Here is a 17,536-nt window from a genome sequence, read left to right on the forward strand (position 1 = left end):
TTAAAACATCATTATTTTATTGCACAATGTATATATGGTAAAAAGCATTACTTAAAAAAATCATGTCTCACATTATTTAAAAAAATGTATTGTAATTGCAAGTACAGCAAAGTTAGGTTTTGTAAAGAAGCAGTCTATCTTAATTTAGTATAATAAAAACGTGTCATTAATTGTCCCATCAGTGACCGTAACATGCTCATATAAAAAGTTACATTTTTTTAGACAAAACTACATAAAAATAACTCTACAATTCTTTTAAGCATAAATAGGCGCTTGAAAGTACATACAAATTTAAATGTGATGTAATATGTTAAAAGTTATTACTTTTTTTTATTTATAAAAATGGCATTTTTTTCGCGGACTATAATATGTTGTTAGTGTGACTATACTAGTGTGGATATACTCAAGATAGTACATATCAACTTTATTAACAAAGCTATTGTGTTTTATGAAAGCAAATCTGCACTTGGATCCACATTTATCTTCGACTTATTACTTTATGCGAATAATATATTCGTTTAGCGTGCAAATTAACAATTAACAAAACATTTTAGGCATGTGTATCTCCCTTATGTGTTGCTATGAATATTAATTTAAAATAAAATACGTGGATCAAAGTAATTTCGTCAAGATTAATATGTTCAAACGTGTACTTATTCATGTGAACTTTTTCAATCAGGCATCGCGTGTGTCTATGATCTATATAACTTTCTCAAAAATCAATGCACTAGAAATAAAAATACTTATAAATATTAAGAATAAATTTAAGAATACTTGGAAATATTTACGTATAAGAGATTTTATTATAATAAATATAGCAATAAAAGTTTAATGTGCAATTTAGAGGACTTTTTTACCTCGTATTTTAAGCTATAAATATTGTAACATTTAAAAATTATTTAATAATTATTTAAAAATCTTTAATAAATTACTTTAAATAGTAATTTTTCAAACACAAATAAAAAAGATCCTTTCTTTATTGACATGTTTTAAACTTTTAAACTCTTATGTAGAAAGAATATCTAACAAATTTCACTTCCATTATTTACACAAATGTTTTCTCTCTGGGGAAATCTTAGGAGAAAAAGTACATTTATAAACTCTCAATAGCACAAATTTGAAGGTCAACTTTTTTTAAAGCTTCTTTACAATTCTTTTATAGCTTATTTATAATTCACTTGTGTCACATAAAAATTTTAATATTATTATTTAATAATATTCTCGACATAATATATATAGCAGTTATTTTATAGTTCTATTATTCAATACAAAACAGAAATGTATAATGGACAATTTTATCTCACATTTTAGGGGAGAGATTGAATATATTTATTAACCACTTATATATATATATATAAAATTCGTAGAAAATAACTGCTATTTAAGATAACACGTTTGTGTTGCTAAGCTAAATACATTTAATAAATACTAAATACATACGATAAATACAAAGAAAAATGCAAAGTCCGACATTACACTTTCAACTGAAAATTGATCGTTAATTTTTATCTCTCAATCTTTATCAAAACTTTAAATCATAATATTAACATTAAGTAGAATTTTCTTTTGTATAAACAAAATTCTATGTCTATAAAAATTTGCCACTGATTTATCTCGTCCTGATGATTTCCTCTCATTTTGATAATATCCGCTAATTTTAGTAATTAAATTATCTTTAAACAAAATTTGTTTGCACTACATTATATAATACATAGAAAAAATTATGTCAATCAAATTCCGTCAAAATGAATGTGCTGGAACAAGTACTTATTTAATTGTGAAATTACAATAAAATTACCCTCCCGACATTGTTAATTTTCGTGGGAGGTGGTAGGTGATGATCGCGTATGTAACTGACATTACGTACGTAAATGATATCGGCGCATTTCACGATAAGCATTTGTTGGAGATATAAATCGGTGCGATACACACCTTCAGTATATTGAGGGGGCCAAAGACGTACAGAACGCTCGCTTTTTGTCTTCAGACAGTTTTATCTCGCGACAGTTTACCATCGCGTTTATCGTAAACACGTGAGCTCGTGATTTCGCGACAGTTTCTTTTTTTCTTATCAAGTCAAAATGACAATTGGCACCACCACGACGATGCACATTAACGACGCTCCGTCAAAACCTTTTCTGGTCACCTTACCGTCACCGGATGAACGGAAGGAGAAGTACACACAAGTGTCACAAGTGTCGAATGCTGCGGATTCTTCCGGCAAAGGAAAAAAGCGTTTTCAATTTCTAATTAGTTTTTGCGGTAAGTAATATGTAAGATCTAGAGAAAAGTAATCATCTTTTTAACGAGAAACATCGAAATTTAAAAAATTAATCTTCCTACATGCACACAACTGATATACTCATTGAAAATTGCACAGACACGATAAAAAATACAGAAAAAAGCATTGGAATAAATTATACAAATGTATTCAATTTTTCTATCGATCAAAACAAAAATAAATATTTTTAATCATATTTTTAATAGTTTTATTTTTCAAAACTTAAATATTTCATATAATGCATTGCAAAGTATAAAATTGTGTGTGTGTGTGTGTGTGTGTATAATGAGGCCGACACATTGTCTCACGATATCGATATTATCTAAAGTAATCGACTTCTTGAGACCTGCTTACGATTAAATCAAATACTTATCTATCTGCTTATGACATTTATTGCGAAAAAAAAGCTTTGTAATCCTCGACTAAAGTTTTTAGTCTGGAATAAGTTTACAAAAAGCTCTTGTTAATCATTTTTACATCGTGTTTTATGGTTTTATTCCATTTTTTTTGATGGTTCGATATTCTTCACTTATTTTATAAGATAAACCGCTCATATATTTTAGTGAAAAGATTCTTTAAGAAACATTGTCTTTAAGAAATATATTTTTCCAATAATTTTCATTCGTAAATTATAAAGTATATAATTCTTCATAATAGTAAAAAAAAATATTATTTTATTTGCAAAATAAAATAATAAAATTAATTACCTTAATTGATAATTAGTTCACTACTTAAAATTTTAAATACTTATCATAATGAAAGATTGATAAGATTGTGCGGGTCATTGAATTTACAAAGCCAAAGAACAATTTCAATAATGTTTTGGTAAATGTTTGATAAACTGTTTCGATTGTTTCAAGATTATGATGTATTATATATGCATTATTTTGCATCAATTATCTTCGATAATTGTATCAATCTTACTTGTTATACAAAATTCCGTTCAATTATTTTATAATCAAATATCTACAGTCAGAGATTTGATTTTTTTTTTTGATTGACACGCACGATATGAATGAATAATAATTTAATCACTATTTCGTTGTACATTAAATCAACACCGTTATCATTTGTCAGAAAAGTATTTCAAAGAGATTAAAAGATACGATGTATAATAATAAAGTTACACTTTATACAGAAAAAAATTTTATTGTCATAGAAGAAAAATTTTGTCAATTTAATGTAGAAAAAATATTATTACTATATAATATTTAAGACACTTTTTAAAGCAATAAAATTATTCAATATGTTCGATAAGTTTTTGCTTCAGCGCGCTTCAGTGAAGAGTGGATTTTTGCGATTTAAAAAAGTAATATAAAAAAATAATTTTCAATCGATTGAAATGATTCCGTGATTTAGAATCCTTTTGAATTATTTCCAATATTATTTAGCAAAATTATTTCGTGTTTTTAATAAAATTCAAGGTGCTCTTCTCGATTTGTTTCCTTTGACGATAAGAATGCGGAATTTCTTTGCAGCTGCACTAGTCGGCATGCAAGCCGGTATAACGCTCGGTTGGTCGTCGCCAATTCTGCCGTACCTCACGTCGGAAGAGTCCTTCCTTCTCAAACTGTCCGAGAATCAGATCTCGTGGATATCATCCTTGTTAGCGTTGGGTGCGATCGCAGGTGCCGTGCCGGCCGGCAAATTCGCCGATTGGATAGGCCGCAAGTGGGCCATCACCTTGACGGTCGTGCCGTTTGTCACATGCTGGCTCACCTTGATTACAACCAGGAACCTCATCAGCATATATGTCGCGAGGTTCGTTGGTGGAATTGGTGCCGGGGCGGCGTGCGTCCTCGTGCCCGTCTACATCGGCGAGATCGCCCACGCGTCAATTCGGGGCGCCCTAGGTGCCTTCTTTCCCCTGCTCTTCTCTTCGGGAATTCTCTTCTCGTACGTGGCCGGTGCCTATTGCTCCTACCTGATCTTCAACATCGCCTGCTGCGCCGTTCTGGTTCCCTTCGTCCTAGGGGCGCCTTTCATGCCGGAATCGCCCATGTGGTTGATGCAACGGGGCCGCGAAGATGAAGCCGTCAAAGTTCTGACGATTCTACGAGGATCACGTTACGATATTGTCGGGGAAATAACCGTTCTCCAAGATGATGTGAATAGGATAGCGAAAGCGACGGGTGGTATCAAGGACCTTGTCGGAACCAAGGCCGGACGTAGGGCTGCCGTCACTTGCGTGGGACTCATGTTCTTCCAACAATTGTGCGGGGTGGATGCGGTTCTCTTCTATACTGTCAACATCTTCCAGGCGGCCGACAGCACGATCGATCCATTCCTGGCCACCATCGTTATCGGCCTCACCGAAGTCGTGATGACGATATTTGTCGCTACCGTAATCGACAGGTGAGAATCGTATTCGGTATAATCTTGCAAATCAATTAGCCATTCTCTCTAAATCGGAATCTTTATTTATTTCGAAGCGGACGTGTCAGCCGTGAAATTTTTAATAAACCGTCTAGCGATTATTCTCATCAGTTAATTTCTTCTTTCTATCTCTTTTTTAATATCCAATTGAATTAATTTTTTATGCGGGTTTATTCTTTATTCCATAAACTTTGATTTTTATAATTTTTTTCATTTGATCCTTGTATTATAATATTGCATTATAAAATGATAGCAGCTTTTTCTACCTTAAAGAAAATATTCTGCATACATTTCTAAAAGACAAATTATAATATTTGCGTGACAATTAACTGCTGTCCTGTGATATTACATAATAAAATTGTAAGCCAATCCATTCTCTTTCGATTCCTTTAGATTTGGTCGCAAACCACTCCTCGTAATATCCGGCGCGTTCATGACCATCTGCTTGGCCATCCTGGGTTACTACTTCAAATTCAAGGACGAAGGAAGCGACGTGAGCGCCTTCGGCTGGGTACCGCTGACCAGTCTCGCTTTCTTCAATATTGTCTTCTCGATCGGTTACGGATCCGTACCCTTCACAGTAATAAGCGAGATATTCTCGCCGGAAACCAAAGGCGTCGCCAGCAGCATATCGATCATGACACATTGGAGCCTCGTGTTCGCTGTCACCAAGCTGTTCCCGCTCATGGAGTACCAGATCGGCCAGGCAGCGACTTTCTGGACATTCTCGTGCTTCACTGCCACGTCCGTTGCATTTGTGTACTTTGTGGTACCGGAGACGAAAGGTAAAACGTTGCAGGAAATACAGAAGAAGCTCGAACGAAAGAAAGAATCGAACATAAAGTATCCGGTCGAACCGGCCTGAAAATCTCTCTCATGCCGTCAAAAACGGTTACCTTGTCGTGTCACGTTCAGGACAAAGATTAGTTATTGATAGTTCCTGTTCGACAAATCGTGAGGATCCATAAAGGAGAAGAATTAATATACGTGACTTTTTATACTTTAATTTTTATTTCTTTTCTTTTTTTTTTTTTTTCAGGAAATTTTATTATTGTTTTTCCATATAAATGACTGTTTATTATAAATTCTTTATATTTTTATTCCTCATTTGAGGAACATAATTATTGTTTAAAAAAAATTACGGAAATTTGAGGACAAATAAATGCATAATATATGTAATAATTTTTTAGAAATTTAAAGTATTAAGACTCGTACAAAGAATAAAATGTATAAATCTGAGATCTTTTTTTATATACAAATTTTTCACTTTAATTATTTCAATAAAATTAAATCCAATTTTTATTCCGAATTATCTCACTTACCAATAGATATTCTCTATAATACTTTCTATCATTTTACTTATCAAAACAACATGTATCGAACACGAGGTATAATTTTGTTATTTTAAGACAATGTGTTTTTAGTATTATATATAGTATCAATATTTTTGTACCGAATTAACAAAATTTCGTTAGCAAATAATGTTACCGACCAACTGTGAGGTCTGAACTAAAGAGATTTCCCTCTGTTAGATGTCATGTGCTGTACTTACGTTTATTGTGACGAATATACGTGACATTCTCTCTCGCGTTACTTTTTTAAAATAATTTCAAATAATTTAAAAATAGTTCGAGATGTAATTTGATCATATAATTACTTTACTAAAACGATATTGATACATATTAACCAAAATACATATAAACATTAATAATCAAAAAATATGAGAGAGTTATATAAAAACAATTTTTATCTTTAGATATTTGCATTCATTGGAAGAAATTTTTCTTTTCTCGAATTATAAATGTCATTTAAAATTATAATATAACTTTAAATACATCCATTATCGAGAATAAATCTTTCACGTATATGTATATACGTATACATCAATAATAAAAAATTATTTCAATCGCATATACAATCATACTTTTTCAATTGACAATTTTTAATCAAATAATATCTCGAACAAGTGAATAATAATTTCTCAAAATGTCAAGTTAACATGTGATAGTTTAATATTCAGAATTAATTTTCTTATTATTTTGTTAAAGATCATAGTTTATCACTTGTGTTTTTGAATCTAAATATATAAATATATATCGCATTATAAAACTTCATTAATTTTTATATAAATAGTGTAGTTTAAATAAGAATAAATTAAATAATAACTACCCACATTTCAGCGTTACTCGATAAGTCCATTATCAAACGTTGTAAATAATGTAATAACCTATTTAATTTCTTCGTTCAAAAATTGCAATGTTTAAAAAATATTACAATGGTGTTATCGTTGCAGTACAAAAGAGTGTTAAATATGTAAAAAAAAAAAAACATTTATAATAAATAAAATATTAAATTATAAAAGACAATGAAAAGTGTTCTCTGACCTGCAATATACAGTAAAGTTTTTTTTACTGCTTTTCTCTGCAAATTTTTTTACAAATTAAAATAAATTAAAACAAAAATTGTAAGAAAGTCACAAAAATTCAACATATTTTAATTTTGTTTCATTGGTATAAATTTATTGCTGTGCATAGAAAAATATTACAAGTATGGTTTTCCTAATAAATAAATAACAACAAACGATAACGTAGCAAATTTCTTTCGCATATTCAGTAGCACTTGCCTTTCTTATCGAGTCTCGGTAATAGAAATGAATAAATATATTTATCACTTGTGAACAAGCAATGTATAAGTTACATTGCTTGTTTTTTCTTAAAGATATCCATGTTATTTTGCATGAAAGCATCAAGGAAAAATTAAATTTATAAAATATATTTATATGCAACTTATTTTTTAAAACCAAGCCCACAATTCTTAATCTTGAAGCATCTTTTGTCAAATATTTTTTACATTTTTCAATTTATATGATGTATAAATAAAGAAAGAAAAGAATTTATCTCGAAAATTAATTTCACTAAAAAATATAAATTTCTATCAATTTTTATCTTAAATTTATAGTTTTTGCGAGATCAGTAGGTACTTGTTGCAGTACAGACAAGTAGAATCTAGTTTTTTATCACGTGTAACACTTTTCAAACGATAAGGCAATTCATTCGCCCACAGTGATAGTGCGCTGAATTTCACAATGGGAAGATTACTGTTTGATTCGAGTTAGGGATCAAGTGATGACGCTGTGCTATTCTCCGCGTATTCCTCGGACGTGCTTACAATACTAGCGCTCTGTCTGTGACGCACTTTTCACACACAGAGTACCGCTTTGTATTTGATATTGGCTTTAATGCGATTATGTCGTCTCACTTGACGCAAATCCTTGTTTCTGTATTTCTATCTCTTGCCCGGTTATTATTGCGATTGTAACACAAGGCAAATTATAATTTTTTTTTTAAATACAGAAAAATTACAGAAAAATTATAAACATAAAATTTATGAATTTCCTAACTGATTTAAAGCAAAATTTTTTTAACAAAAATTTTATTCCACGTCTTTCTTAATTATTACGAATTATTAAGAATTAAGAATTATTATACTTATTAAAATTCCAATTTCTAAATAAAGTCTTGATTCTCTGGACTTTATCTTAATTTGAGACATGGTGTTCAGATATTTCATATTTAAATTTCAGAGAATACGTAAAAAAGACACAAAAGTTTAATTAAATTTTAGTAGAAAAATAATTATTTCAGTTTTTAATAAGAAAACTCATTCTATTCTCTAGATAGGCTTACAATTAGTGAAAAAATAATAATAGAATAAAATATTAAACATCTGATGAACAATATTTAAAAATCCTATAAATATATGCAAAGCTCGATAAAAATATAATGTTAAAAATATATAAAAGAATATAATGGCATATAAAAATATAATTCTGTGCAAGAGAGTGCGATAACTGACGTATCCCTAAGAGACGTATCGCTAAGAAAAATATGAAATTTCTCATGAAAGTATAAATAAGCAAGCAAGCATCAGCACTCGCGGAGAGATGAAAACTTGGCGTATGATGCTATAAACCCTAAGTAGGACTCGGTTTCCGGAGGTTTGAACAACTTATCCTTCATAAGTCTCGCTGATGACGTTCCACATTGTGGGGAGTTTCGTCGTCCCGTTTCGCTGTCTCTAAAGACTATTATGGTGCGAGGGGATACGAGGATGAAAGAGAAGTTGTAATCACGCGTCGCAAGAGTGGTTGGACAGGTAAGAATATATATGTAAAGTAATATCCGCTGTATTCTCTGTTGCTTTAACAACGAGCTTTTGATTGTTGTTATGAAGACGCTTCAATTGTGTCGTAATATATCTATTAAGAAAATGTATAATAATGTGTCAAAGCTTTTTTATATATTCATGATTTTCTAATGAATGTCCTCATTTGCATAAAAAATATTTTTTCTTTTTTCTGTCAAATAAATTTTCTTGGGATACGTCTTTTCTCTTCTCGCAAAATGCAATTCATATCACACACGTATGTATATTTTTATTATATATATATATATATATATATATATATATATATATATATATATATATATATATATATTATTTGTCAGACTTTTCTTGCTATTTTTGTTGAAAAAGTCTTAGTTTAATAAAACTCGCGATATTTATTTTTGTAAAAAACTTTACCTGTGATGATTAATTCTTTATAAAGTCAGTTTGAGCGTTTCATACGTTTAGTTAAGAAGACAAATGGAAGAACATCGCGGCATCATTATTATTATTATTAGGCATTTACATCGTAGTTAATCTAAAAATTGTTTGTTCGGTGACATTCCGTATTCATAAACGCGCGTTCCGCGTGTCCTCGATCTGAATACCTTTGAATATTAAATCAAGGACAAGATATGTTTCATAATTTACGGCAGTTACAACCACACGAATAGAAAATTGCAAACAGCGCTAGCGTTACATGTCCGTCGCAGAAGCGATGTATTACACCGTGACTTATCCAACATCGGTAGCTTAGCTTACAAGAAATATTACAAAGCATCATGTCTGCAAGGTTTTGTAGAAACTATGCATTTAGATGCATATTCAAGCGCGATCGAATAATCTTTCGTTATCAAGACGAAACTAAGAATACTCTGTGAAATGTATATTTCGCAAGAAAAATACAATACCGATAAAAATGAAAAAATATATACACATCATTAGAAAGATGATGTAAGAAAGTACATTATCATAAAAATATATATAAATAATTCCTGTAAATGGAAAAAAATTTATCGTTTCAAAATATCTTTGATGCAAATTTAAATATTTATCAAAAATCATAAACGAATGAATTTGTCTTTTCCTTAATTTAATTTTATGATAAATAAATAACCCTGACACAACATATAATAATGATTGAAGTTATTACTTGCGTTTGATTGTGTGACAATATTAATAACTGCAATTGATAGTAATGCTGTTTTTTATTATTTCACTTATTTTAAAAGCATATTCAATTTTTTTTTTTTTTCGAAAAATTCAAAACATTAACATTTAGACACAAGCAGTTATACTTCTTTTTCAATGATTAAAAATCTTTTTCGCTTTTAATTATTATAAATACCTCCTTATTATTAATTGAAATAAATTTTAATCAATATTTATAGAAAATATTATCGCACGCTTTTATTCAACCCAATTTCAATTACCCCACTTGACTTTAGAGTTCTTCTTCGAGGGAGAACTTATTGCAAGATTGCTCGCGCACTCGAGAGAAAGTACCTTATACTCGTGGGAATGTACGTCCGGATACTTTCCGAGGGTAATGTACTTATCCAATAGGTTTTGCAATTCACAGCAAAAAACCATAGACATTCAAAACCATACGAATCGTGAGTGTTATTAGCGACATTGTTTTCTAGAAAAATGAAACAAATTAAGCGTTTCATTTATTGTTAGCTCTGTAATTAATTATTATGATTAAGCGCGAGCTCTAAATCGCGATTTATTCGATATGTAAATGACAAAACAAATGATATCATTAACATATACTACGATTAACGATTAACGTACGATAATCATTTGAAACTTGCAATAAATATTCAATTCCTCGGGTTAAATTATACAATCATTAAATAACATTAATTGTGTTATAAATAACATTAAATAGAAAAATCACACATCGAATTTAAGAGACAGAAGCCGGTACAAAATAGTCTCAAGTATACTTTCGGCGCGTTTAAGATTCCCTTTGCATACAGGTCATATTCCGCCTATTAAAGTTAATGTCATTTTAGTCGTTAGATTTATATTTCTCGGATATCAGGTAATGTCGCGGACCGATTATCTTCGCTTTAATTCAGACGGGATAATCATATAATGGAGAGAAATTGTGTAATTCTCGTAAGGACGGAAGAAAATCAACCTGGCAGAATCGTTTATATTCCTTTATTCTTCTCAAGTTTAATCCTAACAAATTGCGTATTACTTACAGCAATGACTGCTGACTCACCGTTAAAATATGGAAAAAATATGTTTTCTGAATAAATTTAGACGCAAGCCCATTATATTATAAAACTCCATTACTTTAACTTAAGCAATGATATAGATATTATTAAATTTTAAATTACATTTTTATTAAAGTAATAATAAAATTAAGTTAATTTGATAGTAATTGAAAAACCAGATTTTGCCATATTTACACTTTAAGAGGTTAATTAGTAAAAATATTTAATTTTACTTGATAATTAATATATAGAGAATTATGTGTTTAAATTTTTGCTAACAAGTGTTTTTCAATTTATCAAAATTTTATACCTCCATCGCTATAATTTTCACGTTTCATTAACCATTTTGCAATACATAAAAGTGTCCGTTACATAATATTATCACGTTGCCACAATGTATGTAATAAGTTACCTTTGCCGCATTTAACGTACGACTCTAATTAATCTCCATTGAGATAAAATCATACTAATGCTAATCGATCACACCTATTACTGATTTCCACTTTATCGGGTGATTTGTATCAAAATGATACGTTGAAAAAAAATAAGCGTTCTTCGAGATTTGCTCAATTTATTGGTTAAAATTCTTTCAAGGAAATATTATTTCGAGATTAATCTAAATTTTAATTATCCATACTTATACATCCGATAAGAAGTCGATTATGCCGTACCGATTTCATGTAACGTCGCGAAATGACAGCTTCTCGATGTGTTTGTTCATTATCCATAATGAGATCTCTGATCAAATTTGCGTCAAGAGAAAAGTGGTCGACAAACCGATTAAGATTCTCATTCGAACTATCGATTTCCATAATTTATCATATCACGGAAATTCGTTATCTAACACAAAGAGATAATCTCGTCGGAGATAATATACGCGGACAATATAATTTCAGACTTAAATTTGCGTGGAGGAAAAAAGCCGCCAACGCGGCCAATGAGCCTTCGATAGCCGCCCATTAACGATGCATCCCGAATCTCTGAATCGAATTGAAATCCGGGCGACGACAGCGAAATAGCCGTGAAATAGATGTTAAATGATCGCAACGGATGCGAGAGAGCGATAATCACGTAAGGACGAAAATTTACCCGCGTCCGCGGAAGGGCTGTTTCGCCTGTTGGCGCCAACTGTCAACTCGCTCTCTCGCATCCGGCGGATTCTGGTGTCGATTGGCGAATCAATTACAGCGCGTGTCCTACGCGGACGGTATCCTCGGGGTACCGTTCTCTCGTTCGGCCGGTCCGCCTGTTTGCCGTCATCCTGCTTGCCTACACCACCACCACCACCACCACCACCACCACCACCACCACCACCATCGCTATCGCCACCGCCACAACCTGCAGGGGGGTTGACTGCGCTCGTTCGCCGCGGGGGTGGGGGTTGGCGTCAGCAGCGGTGGGTGTTCGTGCAGGTACGCGGTACCCCTCGCGATACCATCACCACCACCGGCAAGCGTTCCCCGCCCTCACCCTTCGCCATGTATATGTGCGCGCGCGCGCGTGTGTGTAGCCACGTCGACGCGGCGGCGACGGAGGACGGAGGACGAAGAGATTCCGTGCGGCCGGCGTTCTCCGGCCTCCGGCTCGGCTCGGTTCGATACGCGCGCGCGCGCACGCTACCACGATACCGGTGGGGTTCAGTGCCGACAGTGCCGCCACAGCTCTCGTAAGAGACGCCCGTGATTTTGCACCCCCGCTCGAACAGAATTTACCGAACTATACGACGAGGGTGCACCACGGTTCTCTCTATCTCTCTCTCTCTCTCTCTCTCTCTCTCTCTTTTTCTTCTGTCTCTGTCTCTGTCTCTCTCTCTCTCCCTCTCTCTATCCGGCTTTATTTTTCTCTCTCTCTCTCTCTCCTCTTTTTTTTTTCTCTCTCGCGCTCTCCCGTCCCAACGTTTTCTCTCCTTCTCGCTTTCGACTTTTTTCCTCCGCTCGACCGTACCACCATTCGCAACGACCACTGTTGTACCTCGCCGGATAATACGGTGATAAACGACGAGTGAGTGCCAACTGGGGGATACCAGCCTCGGCCGTTTCGATCTCGTCTCGACGCCTCGTGGTGATGTGGGTGTTATAGTGATGATGATAGTGGCGCGTTGATACGAAGCGACCACGCTGTTCGCGTGTCGTAATTGAGTGTAGGCGGACGCGCCTTTCCCGCCGCGCCGGTGTGTATCTCAACAAACAGCACGATTGTCTTGCGTCCTCTTGACAATATCGCCGATAATTTGTCTTCAAGATCTATATCTCTCTACACTGTGACACATTCACGTGATTCCGGATCGGAGCGCGAGCGCGAGCTATAAATGTTGAGAGGGTCAGGGTGATCGACCGGGAGACGGCGACGCTTCCGTCACACCGTCGTTGCATTTCCGAGACGTGAATTTATCTACAAGCATTTATCGAAAATTTAGCGAAAAAACCGGTAAAGAACAAAAGCTCGCGATCGACGAACGGACAGACGTTTCCGCGTTCTAAATTATTGATCGAGTAATCGATCCAATATCCCAGCTCGCCGCGCTTATTCTTCGGCTCGGCTTTGCATCAGCTATAATACGCGCTATCAGCGATTCACATGATAATATCACGCGCCTCAGTGACGCAGTCACGGATGATCGATGACGGCGACGGCGACGGCGACGGCGACGGCGACGGCGACGGCGGGAAATCACGAGGGCCATTTTCACTCGCGGTATACGCACGCATATAATAATTGATATATAATGAAATTTATCCCGCCGACTGTGGTGGAGGAAAAAAAAGAAAACAAAAAACAAATCGGAGCTCTATTGCAGAGCTATTAACGCGATCGGTCGATGCTTAAAGCAGACTATGACACTTGGGTTAGTCGTTGACATTCAGAATGAGCTATGTGCAGCACACACAGGTACAAACTCCTTGACCTCTTAAAGTCACGACACGACACGACACGATACGACACGAAGAGTATATATACTTGGCCGCGCGAGTAATGTGTAAACCGCTTTCGACAATAAGGTGAAGCTAAGCTCGAAGCTCGAGCGAGAATCGCAATGGCGATATAACTCGAGGCGGGTTGCGATCGAAGATCCTTTTCGAGAATTTCAAGAGGTTCGTGGTTGACACGGAGAAAGCACGTCAAAATCCTGGCCTTTACACGTTTCACCCTGTCTAGCGAATCCTCGCAATATATCGGCCTAACCACCGTCGCAATCCGTCATACGCAACGGTTTCCGACAAGCGAAACCGACAAGCAAACTTTCAAAGTGCGAAAACGGATTGCGAAAAGTCCCTGTCATCATCCATCACACGCGAACACACCAACATTCATCGCTATTGAAAGCGTCAATAGCAAAAAATCTATCGGATATTATCTGCCTATCTGTAATCCATTTCCAATAAGTTGCTTCAATATTTGAAAATTCAACTGAGAAAACAAACCGTCGCGTCGTATACGGTATAATTTTGCAGTTTAGTGCGTCAACATCGCTAACCGCGTCCACGAGGCTGTTCTCTTTTGTACTGTGAACTTTTCATCTTGAATCGCAAAATTCTAAATGTCTCAAAAAGGGGGGAAAAAAAAAAAAAAAAGAGAAGTACGATTTCTGTATTTAAATAAATTTCGAATGCAGATTTCACGAATGTTTAATTGACGAAAATTTAATCGAACGTGCGCAACGTAAAAGTACAATTTAAAAAATATTGCTAGAAAACGACTGTGGTGTTCCAAAATATATTATATGCATTCGTAATGATTAAAACTTTGTTGAAAAATCGAAAGCAGATAAGAACGGAGAAGCAGAAGAAATTGCTCGATTTCGCATTCTTTTATATTTCAAAATCCTGCTAGCTAATCGATCGGATAACAGCGTAGATATCGCGATTAGCGGAGATCGAATCAAGACAATTTAGCGATAGCATGAGATGGACGAAAGTAGTACAGGATCAAAAGGGATGATCGAGCATAGATCCCAATGACATCTCGGCGGGGCGGGAGCGAGGGGTATAAAGGTCCTCCCAGCCCTCCGAGCAGCGGTTCGGAGGACAATGGTTTCACGAACCGACCCCGAGTGGCCGGACTGTACGTAAAAAACCTAAGCAGAGAAGAATTGGATGAATTAGCGAAGGAGGGTATCTACGGACCAACGGGAAATCCGAACGATCGACCTAGAGACAGCGGTAGTCAGAGAAGTCTTAATCTCCCAGGCAGTAGCAGAGACTTTGACGGTCAGGATTACCTTAGAGGAGCAATCTCCAGGACACCTCAGCCATTCAGAAGATCCGGCGTCGGAGCCAGACATCGGGAATTCGGTGACAACTTGGTGCGAAGAGACCATCATGGCTCGCTTCCGGTGGAAAAGAGTTGGCCGAGGCGACTGGAGGATCATCCGAGGCAGGCTTCGCCTTCGCCGGAGAGGTCCGCTCGAGGATCCTCCGAGTTTCCTGTCGGTTGGAGAGAACCGTTCGTACGGTCCGGCGTATCAGCCAGAGAAATCACTGACGAGGAGTTTAGGCTGCGTCGCTTCGGAGAAGGTTCCTCGAGATACTCCGAAGGACTCTCGCCTCGTGTTCCCTCCTCGAGAGAACCCGACAGAGACCAACGGGTGTCGAGGTCGGTCGAGCGACTGCCGCCATCGTACGCGGGCCTAAGTCCACCTGAATATACCGAATATGAGGAATCGCAGGCCAAGGTTCGTCCAAAGACTACGACGAGAGCCTATCGGAATGGCGAGAAGGAGGAACGTGAGCCATACAAACATCCAAGCTCGCTGTTGGAAGAGAACCACGAGAATATCGCCATTTTCAAAACGATGAACATTGGCGGAGCAAAGGAAATTCAAAGTTCACCGCCAACATCTCCAGTGACGGAAAAACCGACCTCTCCAGAATCTAAGAAGAGCGAGTCTCCGCCAATTAAAAGAGTCGGTTCTAGAGTGCAAGACAGCACGAGGCTGCGACCACCATTGGCCGGAACTGCCGGCACCTCCGCCGATTCCGGTACCGGAGATTCCGGAAGCGCGGAGATCCAAGTGGATGTCGTAACTCCTCAAGCTGCATCGTTCCCGAGTGACGTTCCCGTGTCCAAGATCGAGGACAAATCACCCGGTGCAAGGACACCCGGCACCACCAAAGGCGGCAAGCAAACGGTCAAACCATTCACGAAGGAGAGCCTCGACAGATTAGAAAATAAGACTGTGCAATTAGTGCGCGAATATGGCTTTCAACCTAAGAGAAAAATGTCGGTGGAAGATGGTGCCGTACTGCCAAATAAATTCGAACCATTTCCGAACGAGCTCTACGGCAGGCCATTGGAAGAAATCGACAATTTCATCTACGACGAGGTGAGTGATTTCAATCGTATATTCTATATTCTTATATTTTCCACCTTCTTACTTTTACATCTTTGATTCGCTGCCGGATAAAATTATCTCATATTAACAAATAATTGCCTTTTTTTTCTTCAATTGTCTAATTGTCTATAATACATATAGTATGTATTATATACATGTGTATATTATAATATTGTATAATGCAACATCATATATATAATATATAAAAATTATATATACATATATATTTATATATTAAATATATAAAATATATATATATATTACAATATGTATAGATAATGTATAGATTAAAAAATAAAAATAATTAACTTATAAATAGAATTAACCGTTATTGAAGAAAGCAGTCATTAAAACATATTGCTGGTTCGCAATTCCTTTAGATAAAAAAAAAGTAGTTTGCGTATCAAGACAAAATCAAAAAAGTTCAATTTCAAAGTTGCCAGAGCTTATCATAGTTATCTTAAATCTATAAAGGAAAATGTTAAAGGACCACGCAACCGAGAAACGTTATAACGCGCCGCGATACAGCTTCAACGAACGTGTATTTCCACTTTATATCGCCGAATGTTGCCAGCAGGCGAGAGCAAATATCGGTCGACCGCGCGAGAGATTTTTGTTTCTGTATAAATAAATTTCTCCGCTCGGTAAAACGAGTGGAACAGAGATAGCAAAGAAACAGTAGGTGATGATTAAAAAAAAGAAAGATAGAGAGGAAAAATAAAAGGAAATGGTAGATTCACCGGAGATATGCGAAGGGCAGACAGAAAGGAGCTTAAAACAAAAAGAAGAGCACGAAAGAGAGAGAGAGAGAGAGAGAGAGAGAGAGAGGAGAGGATGGGCGATGACAGATTGGCAAAACAGAAAAAGAAAAATGACTAAAAGAAAAAAAAAAAGAAAAAGAAAAAAAAAAAGAAAAAGAAAAAGAAAGAGAGAGCAGGCAAAATCTCTTCATAAGGAAATATAGAGTGAGAGAAAAAAGGACGATGAAAAAAAGAGACGGATGACGAAAAAAATTAGGTAAATTTGTACATGTATGTGTATACGCGCATTGCATATTTATATTAAAAATCGATCGCGACTCTATTCGCGACTTGTTCTCAAATAAGAAATTCTTACGAAAGATTATGTGGGTCATAAAGGCAGGTCGGA

At 35.4% G+C, this 17,536-nt stretch overlaps 3 protein-coding genes across 10 annotated transcripts in view; 2 read left to right on the plus strand and 1 right to left on the minus strand.

The window, feature by feature from the left end:
- The window catches only part of Pyd (zonula occludens-like protein polychaetoid), a 50,325-nt gene that overhangs the window by 24,901 nt on the left and 7,888 nt on the right, over positions 1-17,536 (minus strand). The gene's annotated exons all lie outside the window — the stretch shown is intronic.
- Positions 1,947-5,858, plus strand: LOC140673229 (trehalose transporter 1-like protein). The gene is made up of 3 exons (XM_072906030.1): positions 1,947-2,262; positions 3,760-4,636; positions 5,051-5,858. Exons 1-3 carry the CDS (start codon positions 2,082-2,084, stop codon positions 5,520-5,522), a joined length of 1,530 nt encoding a protein of 509 aa, XP_072762131.1. The 5' UTR covers positions 1,947-2,081; the 3' UTR covers positions 5,523-5,858.
- LOC140673223 (sodium channel protein 60E) overlaps positions 13,708-17,536 on the plus strand; it is a 73,702-nt gene continuing 69,873 nt past the window's right edge. For all 8 annotated transcript variants that reach the window (XR_012048022.1, XR_012048021.1, XR_012048023.1 and 5 more), the window contains exon 1: positions 13,708-16,378. Coding sequence is in view for 5 of the 8 variants with exons in the window: in XM_072906012.1 (XP_072762113.1) it covers positions 15,011-16,378 (1,368 nt within the window). In the remaining 3 variants the exon portion in view is untranslated. The remainder of the gene's footprint in view (positions 16,379-17,536) is intronic.

Source organism: Anoplolepis gracilipes, chromosome 14 (genome assembly GCF_047496725.1).
Source record: "Anoplolepis gracilipes chromosome 14, ASM4749672v1, whole genome shotgun sequence".
In the NCBI taxonomy this organism is placed as follows: Eukaryota; Metazoa; Arthropoda; class Insecta; order Hymenoptera; family Formicidae; genus Anoplolepis; species Anoplolepis gracilipes.